The 16620-nt window shown below is 49.9% G+C and overlaps 1 protein-coding gene across 1 annotated transcript; it reads left to right on the top strand.

The window, feature by feature from the left end:
• The first annotated feature begins 506 nt into the window (after window positions 1–506).
• ANKRD35 (ankyrin repeat domain 35) lies at window positions 507–16299 on the top strand. Its single transcript, XM_079922856.1, has 14 exons — window positions 507–795; window positions 6120–6250; window positions 7032–7120; window positions 7492–7556; window positions 8378–8435; window positions 8628–8698; window positions 9017–9123; window positions 9768–9952; window positions 10578–10615; window positions 10781–12835; window positions 14538–14627; window positions 14877–14942; window positions 15518–15618; window positions 16159–16299. The coding sequence occupies exons 1-13, from the start codon at window positions 757–759 to the stop codon at window positions 15578–15580; spliced, it is 3057 nt and encodes a 1018-aa protein (XP_079778982.1). The 5' UTR covers window positions 507–756; the 3' UTR covers window positions 15581–15618; window positions 16159–16299.
• The last annotated feature ends 321 nt before the right edge of the window (window positions 16300–16620 follow it).

Raw genomic sequence — 16620 nt, 5'->3', positions numbered from 1 at the left:
AAAAATCGCTCCTCTCCCTGTGCCCTTTACTAACGTAGAGGTGCGCTGGGATATTAGGCCTGGTCCCCTTTCTCCACGTTGCGGTGGGTCGTGCATCATCCACGCTCAGTCCTTTGCTCGGCACTACAATCTCCTCCCGTTTCCAAACTGCTCTCTTCAAATCCTTCTTTGTGCCCGGGTTTTTGGCCGCGGAATGGGGGGACGAAGCAGAGGTAACTAAGTCGGCAAATATCTCTGGATATAATCAAATCTTCGTCACCAGTGGTTAAATGCGACAGTTTCTAAGAGGCGTGCACACCGGGAGACTCCTGCGGCTGCGCTCCGGGGGACGGGGCTGAGGCGGGGCTTGGGGTGGAGCCGCAGCCTGGAACTGCGGGGCGGGGCGGGGCGGGGCGGGGCAGGGGGAGGAGTTTTAGCCGGATCCCGGGTCTGGGGACCTGAGGTCCCTTTTACGATTGAGCAGGTCGGAGCTGGGGGCGGGTTCGGTTTGGGAGGGTGAGGTTTTGAGACCAAGCCCAGGCGGAGACTGCAGGATTTTTGTCTCCGCAACGGCGGAGTGAGGCTGGGCCAGGGGCGGAGTGTTAAGACCAGCCCTCGGATTCTTGCCTCTGATTGAACGGGGTGGCCCCCCCTGGGGCGGGTCCCGGTTTGCTTTTGACAGCTCTCTTACACAGCTGCAGACGAGTCCGGTGGGTTCAGGAACCTGTGACCCCGCTCGCCGCGCGTCCCCGTCCCCCCGTGGCCCCGGCCCCGGCCATGAAGCGCATCTTCTCCTGCTCCAGCTCACAGGTGGCGGTATGTGCTACAATGTCTGGGAGGATGGGCATGGGGCTGGGGTCCAAGCCCTGTGGTGACAGAAGTCCTGAGTCCCATCTCCACGCACCGTCGCCTTTTCTCTTTATCGGTCTTTCTAGCTCTTTCGCTCCCGCAGTGCAGCCCTCCCTCCCTGCCTTCCTCAAGACTCTGTCTCCCACAAGGTCCTTTCCCTTGGCCCTTTCTTGTCCTCCAAGCATCTACACCCCCAACTAATGATATGTTTCCGGCAGCCCCTGCCGCCTCCCAAAGGCTATGTTCTCTACTTCTTCTCTGTTTCCCAGTACTGAACTGCCTTCAAGTATCTGTCCTATCCCCAGCCCCTGCTCAGCCCCAAGCCCCTTTCTGTCTCCCAAGTACTGCCCCACGCCCCATTTACCAGCCCTGCCTTGTCCTCACAAGCCTGCCCTCCTATATGGCCTAATCCTTGCTCTCAGTCCAGCAAGTACTTCCAGCCCCGTGCTTTCCCCTAGCACTTCCTCATAGAGTCTTCTCTGTCCTTGCCCCCATCTCACCCCATGCCACTTCCGCTTCCATTCTCTCATCAGCACCACTGGCTCTCAGACATCACTCCAAACCTCTTTCCAGTCGGTGCTCTGACAGCAGCAGCCTTCTCCTGTTCTCCCCTTCAAGCTCTGCTCCTCTCTGTCCAGTGGCTGTTCAACTCCCCGACCTCCTTCTGCCTGCTCTCTGCGGGTTAATCTTGCAGTCCGGCCTGGCCGGCCCAACAGGCACTGCCAGAGGAGGACAGTTGCCTGGCAGCTCCCCAAGGAATGGGTAAATTGCCTGCAGAATCCACTCTGGCCAGTTCACTGCAGTGCCTGGTCATCATACTGGTTTTTGGGCCACTCAAGGCCTTCTGCCTGCTTCTCCCCATAATCTTCCTTCATTCTAGACCCTCACCCAGTTGTTTAGGGCCTATACTCTCTGCTTCCTTTGACTGAGCTGGGGAACGGTAATGGTGAGAGGCGAAGAGGATAAAATGGATTCACTCTGAGAGTTCCCAGTAGAAGTCACTGTCCTCCCCATGTTCTCCCAGAACAAAACACAGGGAGAAGACTACAGAAGGGAGTGGCTAAGGGAGGGTATAGCTTCTTCTTCTCTGAAGATCTCTTACAGAGAGACCCCCTATCTAGGGATGAAATTTTGTGTGGAGACTGGGATGACAGTTCATTTTGAAGTGAAGTAGCCAACTACCTGTAGTAATATTGCTTAGCCTAACTTGACTTTGTGGTGTCATTCATTGAGCAAACGTGAGAAATGCTCAGCTCACCCTGCATGGGCAGGCCACAGAAGCCTGGAAGTGACCTACGAGGCAAGAGTAGGAACTCTGTTGAGGCCTGTTCTCATCCCACTTAATGTTTGCTTCCCCACTTAGTTTCCACACATTAATCAACCAATCAAAAGGCATTTACTGAATGACTACTAAAGGTACCAGAAACTGAGGCTATCCAGAATGTCTTAACTCGGGATGATTTTCTTATTCACATGGACTCTTTCTTAGTTACTGAAAGTCCTCCACATTGCCTTGCCCTTTCAGGTTTGTGGAGTCTGCCTGCTCCTTAGGAATGGGGAAACTATCTCATTCATCCTGATTCTCCAATTGTTGGTCAATACCTACTTTCCAGGATGCTGGGATGAACAATGGGCTGAATGTTGGAATTCTAAAGCATTCCTCTGTCCTTCCTCATCCCAGCTCTACAGAGGTTTGGCCATGAAGAATTTCTACCCATTCTAAACTCTTCTTAGTACAAGATTATAGGTAGTAAATTAGGTGAATTTAGAACTACTTAGCTGGAAAGAAATGTGTTTCCTCAGTCAGGGTATGGATCCAACAAGATTGAAAATAGACCAGTTTAAGCTGTAAATTGTTTCCTCTTGAAACTTCCCCACACTTCTCATGATAAATTCCTCCACTCCCTGGGTGGCTAACCGCTCTGAACCAGTTTGTCAGAGAAATAGTGTGACAGCCTTCCTGACCACTCCCAAAGCCTGGCTTCCCAGTCATGGCAGAAGATTGCCCCTTTCCATACCCGCTCCCACCCCTGGATCCAGATTGCACCCTCAGATTGAGATAAGGACTGAAGGATCTGTGATCATTTAAAAATTAATCTAAGTCATCCAGAATACATATAGGAAGTTTAAGAAACAAAAAAACAAAAGCCAGCTCCTATAATCTCATTTTGATCTAGTCAAGTAGAGGATACCTTTGAGGGTGTCTTACATAGGCAGCTTACTCTGCGTATGTAGGAAGTAAGTCAGAAAATAGCTTTAAACAGTAGGCACTGGATCAGCTTAGAGGAATGTCAGTTGCATTTTAAAAATTGAGAGACAGCTCCTGGTTCCTCCAGGACAGCATTTCCATTTCCATTCACCTGTCCTACAGAGGTACCCACTCTCTCTGCTGTTTCTCTCTCTACTGTTGGTGTGTTCCACCTTGATAGGACGGTCATAGACACATGGCCAGAGATAAGCAGAGGCTGCAATTACTTCTACAAAGCCACCCCCCCCACCCCCAATCCTACGGAGATACAAAGCTTATCCTTGTTTTGAGTCTGCTGATTAATTTGGTGATTGCTCCCTTGAGGCTGTGATGAACAATAGACTGGATCTTGAAATTCGGAAGCATCCCTCTGCTCTTTTTTTTTTTTTTTTTTTTTGTACTTGCCATGCGGCCATGCGGGATCTTAGTTCCCCTACAAGGGATCGAACCCGTGCCCCCTGCATTGGGAGTGTAGAGTTTTAACCACTGGACTGCCAGGGAAGTTCCCCTCTGTTCTTCTTCACCCTAGCTCTGCAGAGGTTTGGCTGTGAAGAATTTCTACCTATACTAAATTCTTCTTGGTATAACAAAATTATAGGAAGTAAATTGGGTGGATTTAGAACTATCTAGCTGGAAAGAGAATTATCTACCTTGCTAAGAAGCACCTTTACCATCTATACAGCTTGACTGTCATACATTACCCGATATGATCAAGATCCCTTCCTCCCACTCCCCTGGATGGAGAATTCTGAGCCCAGGAACACCCAAAATGTGCCAAGCAAGGCTAGGAAGGCTGGGGATTAGGGCTAACATTTATTGTGTACCTTAACTACGTGACAGACAGTTCTAGGTGCTTTATATAGTGTTATTTTATTAGCAAACTGAGGTTCAAAAAAGTTTTACATGCCTCAATTCACAAGGATAGAAAGTGTTAGAATCAGGATTTTAAATAGAGAACTTCAGATTGAGGTCAGCTGATGGTGGCGTCCTGTGGTGGAGGTGTAGTTCTAGCTGTCTGCTTTTTCTGAGGGTGATATGGCCCCCCATGGGGCATTGGATAACGTGTTATTACATCTCAGTCTGTTGGTATGTGGAGCAGTCATTTTGCTTATTATGTCCTTTGAGAATTAACCTGTTTGGAGACTCTTCTCCTTGTACAGAGGAGTGTCTGAAGGTGGGTGGTTTTACCCTGGAGGCGGTCTTAGACTGTTTATTTGAAAATAAGTAAACCTTCCATAGCTCCGTAGTAAATGGCCTGGTGGTGAGAACTAGAATAGGGCATCTGATGGCCTGGGTTCTAATCTCAATTTTACCACTATTTTGTGGTGTGACCCTGGACAGTTATCTAACCTCAGTGTGCTTCAGTTTCTTTTCTGTCAACTAGATAAAATAATATCAGCCCTAACTACTTTCTAGGGGTGTTGAGAGGGTAATTGAAATAGCACTTAAAAGGGCTACGAGGAATTACCTCACGAGTATTACCTCAGAATCCATCTACCTTAGATAATTGTATGGTTTAGGCATTTAAAGTCTTTCCTGTTCTTGATTAATAATTTGCCCTGGCTATGTATCTGAAAATGAGTTGGCTTCCATAGACCCCTTTTTTCCCCACCTTCTCCTATAGCCTCTTCTTGTTGCAATTACACCTCATAAAATGCAATGTGCCGCCACCAGTCCCCCACTGCTTCCTGTTTTTTTATAAGGATGCCATACACTTGTATAGCTTTTTACAGTTTACAGAGAGATTTTATATACGTTAGCTCATTTAATACAGCATGATGAGGTAGTTATTATTTTCCTCATTTTATAGATGAGGAAACAGATTAGAGGTGTTCAATGACTTACTCTAGGTAGCTGAAGTATGTGAATTACTGAAGTAGCTGAACAAGGCCGTGAACTTAGGCCTGCTGACAAATATTCACCTAGGGCCCTTTTCACCATTCCACAGATTTTTGCATCCTTTCTTCCTTTCCTTTCCTTTCCTCTCTGGACCAAACCAGGCTTTTCCGTGCTTTCAGCTCTGGGTGTTTTTACACAGCTCTTTCATGTTCTGTGATACTTCAATTATTGTAATTACCCCACCACCTGAAAAAGTCAAGCTGGCATGGTAGAACAATGCGTGCCCAGGTATGGCTGTTGTCTGGGACAGCTGCTCCCTGCCAGGAAAATGAGGAGGGAGGGAAGGGTGGAGGAGGGGAGCTGCCTCCTCAAGCCGAGCTAGAAACCTGTCTTTGCCTTTTGGTTGTTGTTGCCATGGAAGGGGAAGAAGGACTAGCCTGAGGGCATAGGCATGAGAAGGGAAAACGAAAACTCTGTACTTCTGCTCCTAGTTTTGGGCTCCAAAGCCAATGGGTAGAGATGCTATGGATAGGTATTTGGACTCCTAGCTATGACCCAAAGCCAGGTGCCTTGATTTCTCAAATATCTGAGAACAAAGAAACAGAGGAGCATGGGGCTTGGGGCATTGAGAGGCAAGGTGAACCCAGTCCAGAGTGGTCAGTTTGGTTCAGTTTGCTCCAGCAAGACTTAAAGAGCAAAAGGGAAAGGAATCATGGCTACGATTGCTAGGAGGTTGTGCACCTAACAACAATAATCATAATGCTGATAAAAAGATACTTGAGGGCCGCGGAGCGGCTGGGCCCGTGAGCCATGGCCGCTGAGTCTGCGCGTCTGGAGCCTGTGCTCCGCAATGGGAGAGGCCACAACAGTGAGAGGCCTGCGTACCGGGAAAAAAAAAAAAAAAAAGACATTTGAATTACTATGCATTCAGTCCTCAAAAATGATTTTTAATTCAGTAGTCCAAGCACCTTTTGGTCCAGGGCTGGCAAAAACGGGCAGTAGTCCCCAGTGGCATATGAGTTGGTGACTATTTAACTGGCTCACCTAGAAGGACTAAATGATCTAGACTGAGCGACTTGTGGAACACTGAAAGGATCTCAGGGATGTCCCTTTTCCCTTGCTTGGCATCCTAAACATGTTCTTCTTTTCTTTCTCCACTCTACCCCCGCCTCTTATATTCACGCAATCTGTGGCTCTGGACCAGGTGGAGAGATGGAACCGCCGTGATCAGAAGCTTCTGGAGGCAGTGCAGCGGGGGGACGTGGGATGTGTGGCTGCCCTGGCCTCCAGGAAATCTGCCCGACCCACCAAGCTAGACTCGAACGGCCAGTCCCCGTAAGTAAGCCTTCTTGATCCCCACCCTTGGTATGTGGCTCTCTTTAAAAACCCAAACCCCAGTATGATGTAAGACCAGGAAATGCCTACAACGTCAGAGCCCTTTTTTGTCTTAATTAGCAAGTATATCAATAAATCTTTGCTACATATCAAGTGCTGCACAAAGTGGGGGAAGAAGATATTGTCCCTGAGGTCCACACACCTCATGACCCACATCAACAAAATTGACCAAAAAAGGACATAAAGCCCATGAAACAAACGGAAAACTGAAACATACACTAAATAGAGTATTTCTTCATTGTACAAATAGGAGGGTGTGTATGCTTGAGAAATTAGGAGTGCAGTGGTGGCCGTGAGAGTCATGTGGCTGGAAGGAGTGATTAGAACAAGAGGGATATTAGCCCTTGTCTCTACCCAAGTCAGCCTGCAAATGTCCAGCCCTCTGCTCTGGCCCACTCTGTGACACTTCCAGTCTGCTAAGTGTCCTGTGCTGAGTTACAGGTAATTATGTGTTCCCTGGACGCCCCTGCAGTGCTCTGAGATTGCTTGAGACCTGTAGCTCTTATTCCTACCTTTGCTCCCAGCCTCCTCTGAAGTTTTAACAGTAGGCCATTTATATAGGCTTCTCTTTCTCAGAAAGTCAGGCTACGGGAGCTTCCCTCTCTGCTTTTGGGATTGGCTTCGGGGTGACGGAGCTTAGTAGGCAGTGCTTATTAAGGTTCTCCCATTCCTCATCCCCTGGTCCCTTCATCCTTCTGCCTCTCGGCGTTGATTCTGGCAGGTTTCATCTGGCAGCCTCCAAAGGCCTGACAGAATGTCTGACTGTACTACTTGCAAATGGGGCTGACATCAACAGCAAGAATGAGGATGGTGAGTTAGACTAAAGCACTGGGTCATGCTGCTTGCTTTTCCCTTTACAGCAGCAGTCGGGGGGTGGGGGGCCAGTGCTGGGCCCTGCTGGAGGTTCCAACTGTAGCCCTCCTGCTTCTCTCCTCATAAGTTCTGGCCAGTCTCCTTCCAGGGGTTCCGCTCCCTGCAAGCTGGGCCTACCTCACCCCCATTCCCACCTCCACCGCAGGTACCAGGCACTTGGGGAACAGGAATTTCTGGCCCCATGTGGCTGAGAGCCTCTCTCTCTAATCTCCCTCTGATTATATGTGCGTCTCTTGCCTTCCCTCCCTGTGAGTCATCGGTATGCATGGGGCCACCCACGCTCCCTCTCCCCTTCTTTCGCTTCCCAGGGAGCACCGCCCTGCACTCGGCCACTATTTCCTGCCAGCCACAATGTGTCAAGGTCCTGCTGCAGGTAAGAGCAACCTCTGATACTACTCCTGTGAAAGGAAGAAGAGGACCCAGAGACGCCTTACTCTGTCTTGTACTCACAAGCAATATTTGGTCAAATGTACCCCTCTCATTCCCAATAAGAGAGCTAGTAATCACTTATTCATTAGTTCGCCAACATTTGTTTAACACCTGCTATGTGCAGACACCCTGCTTAATGCTGCCCTTGAGGGCATGTCGTAAAGCAGCGTTGCCAGGGACTGACTGCCAGTCAGTTAATATGCATGTATTGAGCTCAGCCACTGGCAGAGGCACTGCAGAGACTAACTGCTGTGATCATGGGCTGGTGGAAGGATGGCAGAGGTGTTCACATTAAACCCAAAGCCTGCTGTCTGTTTTGAGGAGTTTGTGGTGTAGGAGTACAAAGAGAAATATACATGTGAAATGACATATGGACAGTTCAGAAATAAGCCTCCCAAAGTTCAAAGGCACAGTTCAACAGGCCACTGTGCAAATGGATGTTCTGCTTTGTTCTTCCTGGCCCTTTCCAAGTTTCCCAGTTATGATCCTAAAATACCAGACATAGACTCAGGTGTCATTTTCCCTAACATGTTTATTTACCTATAATATGATTTTTCTTAGGCCCTAGGTTTATGAACCAGGGCTGAAATTCAAGGCTGCCTATCACCTGCAAGGAATAAATTGGACTTGCCTAGTAGGTAGCCAAAGTCATGGCCCTCCTGCCCCTCCCCACAGTACTGTGAAAGCTGGTGACCCAACAGGGGGTTATGGGATGAGAATGTTAACACCACGCTCCATGCTGCTTCCCTTTGTGGCTGTTTGCAGCATGGTGCCAATGAAGATGCTGTAGATGTGGAAAATCGTACTCCATTGCACTGGGCAGGTGTGTGCCAGGGGACTGGTGGGAAACAGGGCTGCAGGGACCAGAGGATGGGGAGGGAGGGGGGGATAACATTTGGTGGGAAGAGCAGGCCAGAGCTGACTGCTGAAATGGTCGGAGGGAATGCTGCGTCATGGTCTGACTAGGTGTCCTTCCTGCTTCCCCTTAACCCGATCGTCCCGCAACCCTCCGTAGCCTTCTCTGGCTGTGCCTCAAGTGTGCTCCTCCTGTGTGATCACGAAGCCTTCCTGGATGTCCTGGATAATGTGAGTGTCAGCTGGGCAGCTGGGCAGGGCCCTACATGGGGAGACTGCTGCTTTCTCTGAACTTAATTAGCCAAGTTCCATGACCAGGGGTTGTGTAGCACCACCTCCTCTTCCTTCTCCCCATGCCCTTCCTCCTCTTCCACACAGAGAGGTTAAGGCTTATCTTCTGGAGAGCTTCTAACCCTCTGAGAAGGAGTATTTAGCCCCAGGATCGGGGCTTTTTCCTGGAGAGGTACGGGAACAGGAGAGTTGGTTGCATTGTGTCAAAGCTCTGGTTCCCCCGGTTCCTCGTGAACCCCCTTCCCACAATCTGTGCAGGATGGACGTACACCCCTGATGATTGCATCGCTGGGTGGTCATGCAGCTATCTGCTCACAGCTACTGCAGAGAGGCGCCCGGGTTAATGTCACTGACAAGAATGACAAGTGAGCCTTCCCCGTCTTCCCACCCCAAATCCCGACCCTGACCAATATAGAAAGGAGCCACTGGGCAAAGTGTGTGTGTGTGTGTGTGTGTGTGTGTGTGTGTGTGTGTGTGTGTATTGGGGAAGAAGGCATGTTGGTCTCTGTTTTCTTGGGAACCTCTCTTCTTCGCAGTGGTGGTTCAGAAGAGCACTGCTTGTTGCTTCACTGTTTTCCTCTTGGTGAGTTGAGCACGTTTTCCTTATACTTTCCTATGCTGTTGCTGACACTGCCATCTTCCTAGCATAGGTGACTCTGGAAGTAGAATCAATACCTCTGGATCCCCTAGTTTAATTTACTGGTTTTCGAACTATCTTCTAAGCAATGGAATACTTTTTCCCCAGTAAAGAATTTATGCAGAACCTCAATATATAAAGCAGATGGAAGTGGAGCCCTTCTAATTGGCCCCCTGCTTTCTGATGCTATAGCTCCAAGGAATGACATTTGAAAAGTTCTGGTCTGGCCTCATGCTTTGTCACTGGCTGGTGTTGGTCTGTGGTTCTCCTGACCACACTGAGTGAGAGCTGACCTTGTGAGTGGATTTTTTGAAACCAGGACTCCTGGGTTCCATGAGAAAAGCTTATGCTCAGATTTGTCCCAACCCATAGATCGGCTCTGATCCTGGCCTGTGAAAAAGGCAGCACTGAGGTGGCTGAACTGCTCCTGAGCTATGGAGCAGATGCAGGGGCGGTGGACAGCACGGGGCATGACGCTTTGCATTATGCTGTACGCACACAAGACAAGGTGCTGTGGAGGCTGCTGCGGCAGGCCCTGAACCGGCAGGGGCGGGGAGGTAAAGCCAATACCCTTTTGTAACTTCAAGATGCTCCTCGATAGCCTTAGAATCAGAGAAGCGTCTTAGAATCCCATTTGTTTCCATGGCGATAATAATTGTCACTTTAGTTGAGAGTATACTTATTTACTGCTGCTGCTATGAGATGACTCCAAATTCCCAAAAGCACAGTCACAAAATTCTTCAAAGCAGCCTTGTCTCTCACTGAAGGCCACTCTGGCTAGTACTATTGCTAGCATTTACGAGTTGCAATTGTACATCTATTTATGTGATTTGATGGTCAATCTCTCTCTCTCCCCTACTAGACTGTAACCCCCTCAGATGACAGGCCATCTCTGTCTTGCTCACCATTGAGGTCCTGGTGCCTATAACAGTGCCTGGCACAGTGTCCAATAAATAAGTGAGTGAATGAAATGAATAGCTGGCATATCTCTGAGATAGGCAATGAAGGTTGCTGGACAGCTAGGGATCCATCAAATAGGGGTGGCTTTCCCTATTCGACATGTGTGGTAAAGGATTAACACTGAGGGGCCACTCCTTTCAGAGAAAGTCTGAAGGCAGAGTGTGGGCTAGAAGCACGTGGGCCCTGTCTCCTCTCTCATTTTCCCCATGTCTTTTCATATAGGTCAGGAGTTAGTTCAACACCCAGATCTTTCATCCCAGGTAAGACCCTAAGTGCCTTCTCCTTTCGCTTCTGACCCACCCCAGGCTTTCCTGCTGGGATATCTCCCAGGCAGTGATCACCGGGGCATCGAGACAGTCTAAGAGAAGAAAGGCCCTCTTGGGCTAGCTGCCTGGGTTTACTTCACTGTTCCTTTTTCTCCATAGGCCTCCCCATCTGAGCCTCAGGTGGGTTCTCCACCTAAGAGCCCATGGAGAGCAGAGCCTGAGGAGGAGCAGGAGGAAGAAGAGGATGAAGATCCCTGTTCAGAGGAGTGGAAGTGGAAGTACGAAGAGGAGCAGAGGAAAGTTTCCCAGTTGGAGCAGGAGCTGCTGCGAAATACGGAAGAGCGTAAGGCTCAATCGGCAGCTTATCTGGGCCTGGAGAGCCAGATTCAAGAACAGGTTCGGGAGCTGGGGCTCCTCCTATCACAAGAGCCCGGAACTCCGGGAGACCTGCGCTCTAGTCTCCGGCCTGGAGGAGATGGCATGGAGCAGGGTTGTACCCTCGACCTGCTGGCTAAGTGCATACAAGAGCTAAAGAAGCAACAACAGGCAGCAGCCGCAGCTGCAGCAAAGCCAGTATTAGCTTCCAAGAAGGCTGAGGATTCAGCTGGAGGGGTGATCCAGTATGACGCCCATGGAAGGTCCCAACCAGAACAGGAGCCACCCCACAGCCCAAGGTCTGAGACCATTGGGAGAGCCACAGGACAGCAATTGACCGCCAATGGTGGGCAGGCCCTTGGCCCTGATCACACTGACCAACTGCATGCTGGCCAGAAGCCGAGGCCCCAGGCCCCAGGGGCTGAACCAACAGGCACAGTGGCTGAACCAGTGCACACGGCAGCCATGAACCAGCTCCTGCTACAGCTGAGGGAGGAACTGGCTGCGGTGTGGCGAGAAAAGGATGCAGCCCGGGGGGCTTTATCAAGACCAGACCTGGAGGGAGCTGTGGGGACGTCCCGGGCTGAGGCTGCAGCAGCAGCCTGGGAGAAGATGGAGGCCAGGTTGGAGCAGGTGCTGGTGAGGCTGGATCGGGCAAAAGCAGGATTACAGATGAAACCTGAGGCCCCTGCCCAGGAGCCCAGAGAGGGATCCCCAAAGGCAGGCCCAGGGGCCATCACCAAAGAGGGTGAAGGGAAGGAGGAAGGGACTCCTGGGGCCTGGGGAGAGCCTCTAGGGATGCCTGGAGGGGAACAGATGCCAGGAGGCCGCCTGGCGGAGGGACAGCTGGAGAAGGAGGTGTCAGCACTGAGGCTGAGCGACAGTAACTTGCTGCAGGAGTTGGGGGAGCTGGGCCAGGAGCGGCAGTGGTTGCAGGGGGAGCTGCCGTCCCTGAGCCAGCGGCTACAACGGGAGTGCATGCCCAAGCCAGAGGCGCAGGTCCAGCTACAGCGGGAGTGCGTGCCCAAGCCAGAGGTGCAGGTCCAGCTACAGCAGTTGCAGTGGAGCATGGGGCTGCTGACAGATGAACTGGCCCTGGAGAAGGAGGCCACCGAGAAGTTGCGGAAGCGCCTGGCCTCCCAGAGCAGAGGCCTCCGGGGACTGTGGGACTGCCTGCCCCCAGACTTGGTGGGCAGGGGGAGCGCACGGTGCCCAGCGGCCGATCGCCTGGAGGAGCTGCAGTCCTGCGTCAGCGCCCTGGTGGCCAGGCACCGCGAGGCCCAGCAGGTGCTGGCTCGGCTAGAAGAGGAAAACCAGCAGCTGCGGGGCTTCCCTGCCCGATGTGGGGAACCGGGCGCCTCCTCAGAGGCCTCAGCGTCCCCCCAAGTTGAAGCTCTGGAGCAAGACCTGGGGAAGCTGGAGGAAGAGCTGCAGGCGGTTCAGGCCACGATGAGCGGGAAGAGCCAGGAGATCAGGAAGCTGAAGCAGCTGCTCTACCAAGCCACGGAGGAAGTGGCTGAGCTGAGGGCCCGGGAGGCGGCCGGTCTGCAGCAGCACGAGCAAACTCGGGGCTCACTGGTGGCCCAGGCCCGGGCTTGGGGCCGGGAGCTAAAGGCCCTGCTGGAAAAGTATAATACGGCCTGCAGGGAGATGGGACGGCTGCGGGAGGCGGTGGCCGAGGAGCGGCGCAGGAGCGGGGACCTGGCCGCGCGTGCGGCGGGGCAGGAGCGCCAGGCCAGCGAGCTGCGCGGGCGGTCCGAGCAGTTGGAGAAAACGGCGGAGCTGCTGAAAGAGAAGGTGGAGCATCTCATCGGGGCTGGCCGGGACAAGGAGGCCAAGGTGAGCAGACCGGGTAGCCGAAGGGAGCATCAGGGCAGGTTTGTGTGTTTAGGATTGGCTGACCGGAATCTATCTTTGGTTCGTCCGATTAATACCCCAAACAGAACACCAGTCATTTGCAAGGACCGCAATATGTTCTCCTGGGTCTGAGGGGGTCTGGGATTGAGATTGGAGGTGAGGTAAGTTATAAATACAAGAGAGAAGGGGGTTTAGGTATTAGAATTTGGGACGCAGGGTTCAGAAGCAGTGTGGTCAGGGCTACCACCATTGGGGTACTATGGTTTAATCGGCATTTTGACTTAGGTAATGTATTAGCCTGCGAAGACAGCGGATGCTGTGGTGAGTCGCTGTGGTTTTGCTAGGGTTCTGAGGAGGTGCCTGGGCTAGGGGTTGCTGACGGGTTAAGAGAAGTAGACTAGACTGTAGTCCCTTTCTCCCCTCCCACTTCAGTCAGAGTGGGCTCTACAAAAGATTTCCATTGGCAAAGAGGGTGCCAATGCAGAGAAAAACAAAAGTTTGAAAACCATTGTGTTAGATACCCGAGTTTCCTAATGATTGCTCCAAAGGTGAATGAATATAAGTCTACAGGCTTCCAACAGACATGTTTTACAAATTCAAAAACATCAATTTACAAATGAATTTAGTAATTGTAGAACTACCTGTGCAGTGAGTGAATTCAGACTTATCAAAGTTTGTGTACATGATCAAATTTGGAAGGATTAAAAAATATAGGGAATATATATTTTACAGACTATAAAGGACATAAAAATAGAAGGAATGTTATACAGAATAGGAATCAGTGTGGGGTGGGGCTAATTAAAGAAAGGAATTTTCTGTTGGTGTTGAAGGGGAAGATAAAAGTAGACAAATGAGCAAAAAAAATAGTGTAGTGGGCTCCGAACTGAGGTTGTCTGCATTTGAATTTCAATTTCAAAACGAACTGATTGGGAATTCCCTGGCGGTCCAGTGGTTAGGACTCCTGGCTTCCACTGCAGGTGGCCTGGGTTTGATCCCTGGTCGGGGAACTAAGATCCCACAAGCTGCACGGTGTGGCCAAAAAAAAAAAAAAACAAAAAAACCAAAACTGATTGATCTTGGGTGAGTTATCTAAGCCTCAGTTTTCTCATCTATAAAATGCGGATAATAACAGAGTTGTTGTGAGGATTACATTAAATAAGACATTATATTTAAAACAGGACAATTTTTGGTAAATGGCTGGTACTCAGTAGAAGTTAGCTAGTTTTATTATTCCTACTACCACTATTCCTATTACTGCTGGTTATCATTAACTGCATTTGTACCTCAGTCTCACAAACCACAGAAACTCATCTCCATTTCCCTCAGTGGTCAGTAGGCCAAAGTAGGTCAGGATCCAGTACAGAGTTAAGAGTGTGTCCCATGAATTCAAAGAGATCTTGGTTCAAATTATGATTTCATCACTTATTAGCTGTATGATTTTGACAAATTACTTAACTCAGGCACCTTATCTACAAAATGTGAATAATAATACTTCCCTCAGAGAAGGATTGTTCTTCTCAGAACAGAAGAAGAGCTGTTTTGAGTATTAAGTGGGACAATGTGTGTAAAAGTATCTGGCAGATATTAACTACCCAATAAAAGGAAACTCACCTTGACTTTGGGTGGTGTTGGGGTGGGAAATGACTGGGGCCTCATTGGTTCCTTTTCTTTCCTTTGACCTCAGATCAAGGAATTGTTGAAGAAGCTGGAGCAGCTTTCAGAGGAGATTCTAGTAGTTCGGGGAGAAAATGCTCACCTTGCCCGACAGCTGCAGGTATGTCTGGCTCTCGGAGGAATGGACACTGCTAGAGAAGAGGGTGCACAGTGGAAGTGATGTACCTGTGGGAGAGATTCTGGGGATTCCAGAGGCCTGGCTAGGCAGTGGTCTAGGCTGAGCCAGTGATGGGCCAAGGGAGCCTACCTGGCACAGCTGAGCACTTCACTTCATTGTTCCTCATGCTTGGGGGATGAGGGTGAGTGTGAGAGACTGGGCACATGACTTCCCATTGATGCTCACTCCCAGGATTCCCAGAAGAACCACGAAGAGATCATCTCCACCTACAGAAATCATCTGCTGAATGCCGCTCAGGTGAGCCTGGGGACAGGTAGAGGCAGAGAGCTGGCCAGGGGGCATTGCATTTGGCATCCCTTCTCTTACCTGCACAGACTCGTCTCTCAGGAAGCTGGACTTTAGATGTCCCAGTACCAGGTTTCTGGATATCATTAGGCAGACTGAGAGAAGTTATGCATGAATGTGAGGGGGAGAGGTGTTTGCCCCTCCTTTTCAATTCCCTGATTGACTGTAAGGCTTTTTCCTGTCCCCTACACCACTTCTCAGCGTCCTCCTGAGCCAGCTTATCCCTCGCCAAGGAAGAAGAGGTGGGTGGCTCGTTCCTTTATTAGGAACAATAATAACTACAAAGAATCGAACACTTATTGTGTACCCGGTGCTTTGCTCCATAGTCACAGTTGTAACCTTCACAGCAGTTCTAAAAAGATTATCTTCCTTGTGAAGATTAGGAAACAGCTATTGAGAAGTCAGTAGTATAAGTGAGGGCACGTAGTTAGTAAGTAGCATCCTACTCTACCATAGAAACTCTCCCTTTCCTGTCTCTCTCATTTCCTTTTCTTCATCTCCTTTTGTTTCTTTCATGCTGCCTACAGGGCTACATGGAACAGGATGTGTACAGTATCCTACTGCGAATCCTCAGCATCCAGGAGGAGTGAGGCATCCTGTGTCCTGAAGAATATGGGATCTCTCTGTTGTGAGTTGTGGTCTGAGGGTGATGAGGGAAGGAACTTGGGAGAAAGGAGGCTTAAGGATAGAAACTGGAGTCTCCTTTTGCCCCATGTGGTAGCTGACACTAGGGAGTCCTGTGGGGCATAGAGCGTTTGAGGTGAGGTCAATTGAGAAGATATGATATGGGGAATCACTGGGTGGAGTCAGGAATCAGTGAGCAGGTAGACTGAAGGGGTCTGACTTATGAGATGGAGACAGAAAAGAGGAGTTGAATGACTCTCCTAAGGTCTGGGGTAGAGAGATGCCAGTGAAAGATGAGTGATGGTGGGATAGTGGTGCACAGTTGTTTCCTAGTGTGGGACTCTACAGATTCCAGAATCTCTCCTTCACTCCCACACCATTCATTCAAAGTGTAGTCATCCTCCATCCTTCTCCCTGCCCCTACGCAGGCAGCCACCTTCTCCAGTCCAGATAGATGAGGATCATCTTTAGCATCTTGGCATGGGTGGGAGGAGACAGAGGGTATAGAAGTGTGTGCATTTCATCCTTGAATTTCTTCTTTCAGGGAATAGAGCATCCCTGGTTGCCAGAGCCTCCAACAGGCTGTGGCGGGTGGTGGGTTGGCCACTACGGGTGTGTGGGTGGGGCTTCACCTGACGCTATGGACCCCAGACCTGAGAACCTGAACCTTGGACTCAGCGTGGATGAGATCAGAGGAGGTGTGGATGGAAGCCAGCTCTGTGGAGAATAAAGCAGGAGGCAGGATGATATTGGGTGTCGTTTTTTCTGCCTAAAGGGGCATGGGGGAAGGAATCTTTTTCATTCCTTTTTGATCACAAATGGCCCCATAAGTTAGCTGCTTTCACACTTTGATTATGATCCATAGTAACAAATACATTTTACATCCTGTGTGTACATACCTGAAATAATATTTACCCTTACTATTTCTATTCTGTTCTATATTCCATCAAAAAATATTGGTTACAATACATCCACTAATGGGTCAAGACCCAGTTTGAAAAACAGC

Source organism: Stenella coeruleoalba (genome assembly GCF_951394435.1).
Source record: "Stenella coeruleoalba genome assembly, chromosome: 1".
Lineage (NCBI taxonomy): Eukaryota > Metazoa > Chordata > Mammalia > Artiodactyla > Delphinidae > Stenella > Stenella coeruleoalba.
The sequence above is the reverse complement of the archived record's forward strand: the minus strand, read 5'-3'. Positions and strand labels throughout refer to the sequence as shown.

Coding starts and splice junctions, on each gene's coding strand:
- ANKRD35 (XM_079922856.1), top strand. CDS start 757: ATGAAGCGCATCTTCTCCTGCTCCAGCTCACAGGTGGCG. Junction 7,557..8,377: donor GTGTCAAGGTCCTGCTGCAG/GTAAGAGCAACC, acceptor GGCTGTTTGCAG/CATGGTGCCAATGAAGATGC. Junction 10,616..10,780: donor ACCCAGATCTTTCATCCCAG/GTAAGACCCTAA, acceptor TTTTCTCCATAG/GCCTCCCCATCTGAGCCTCA.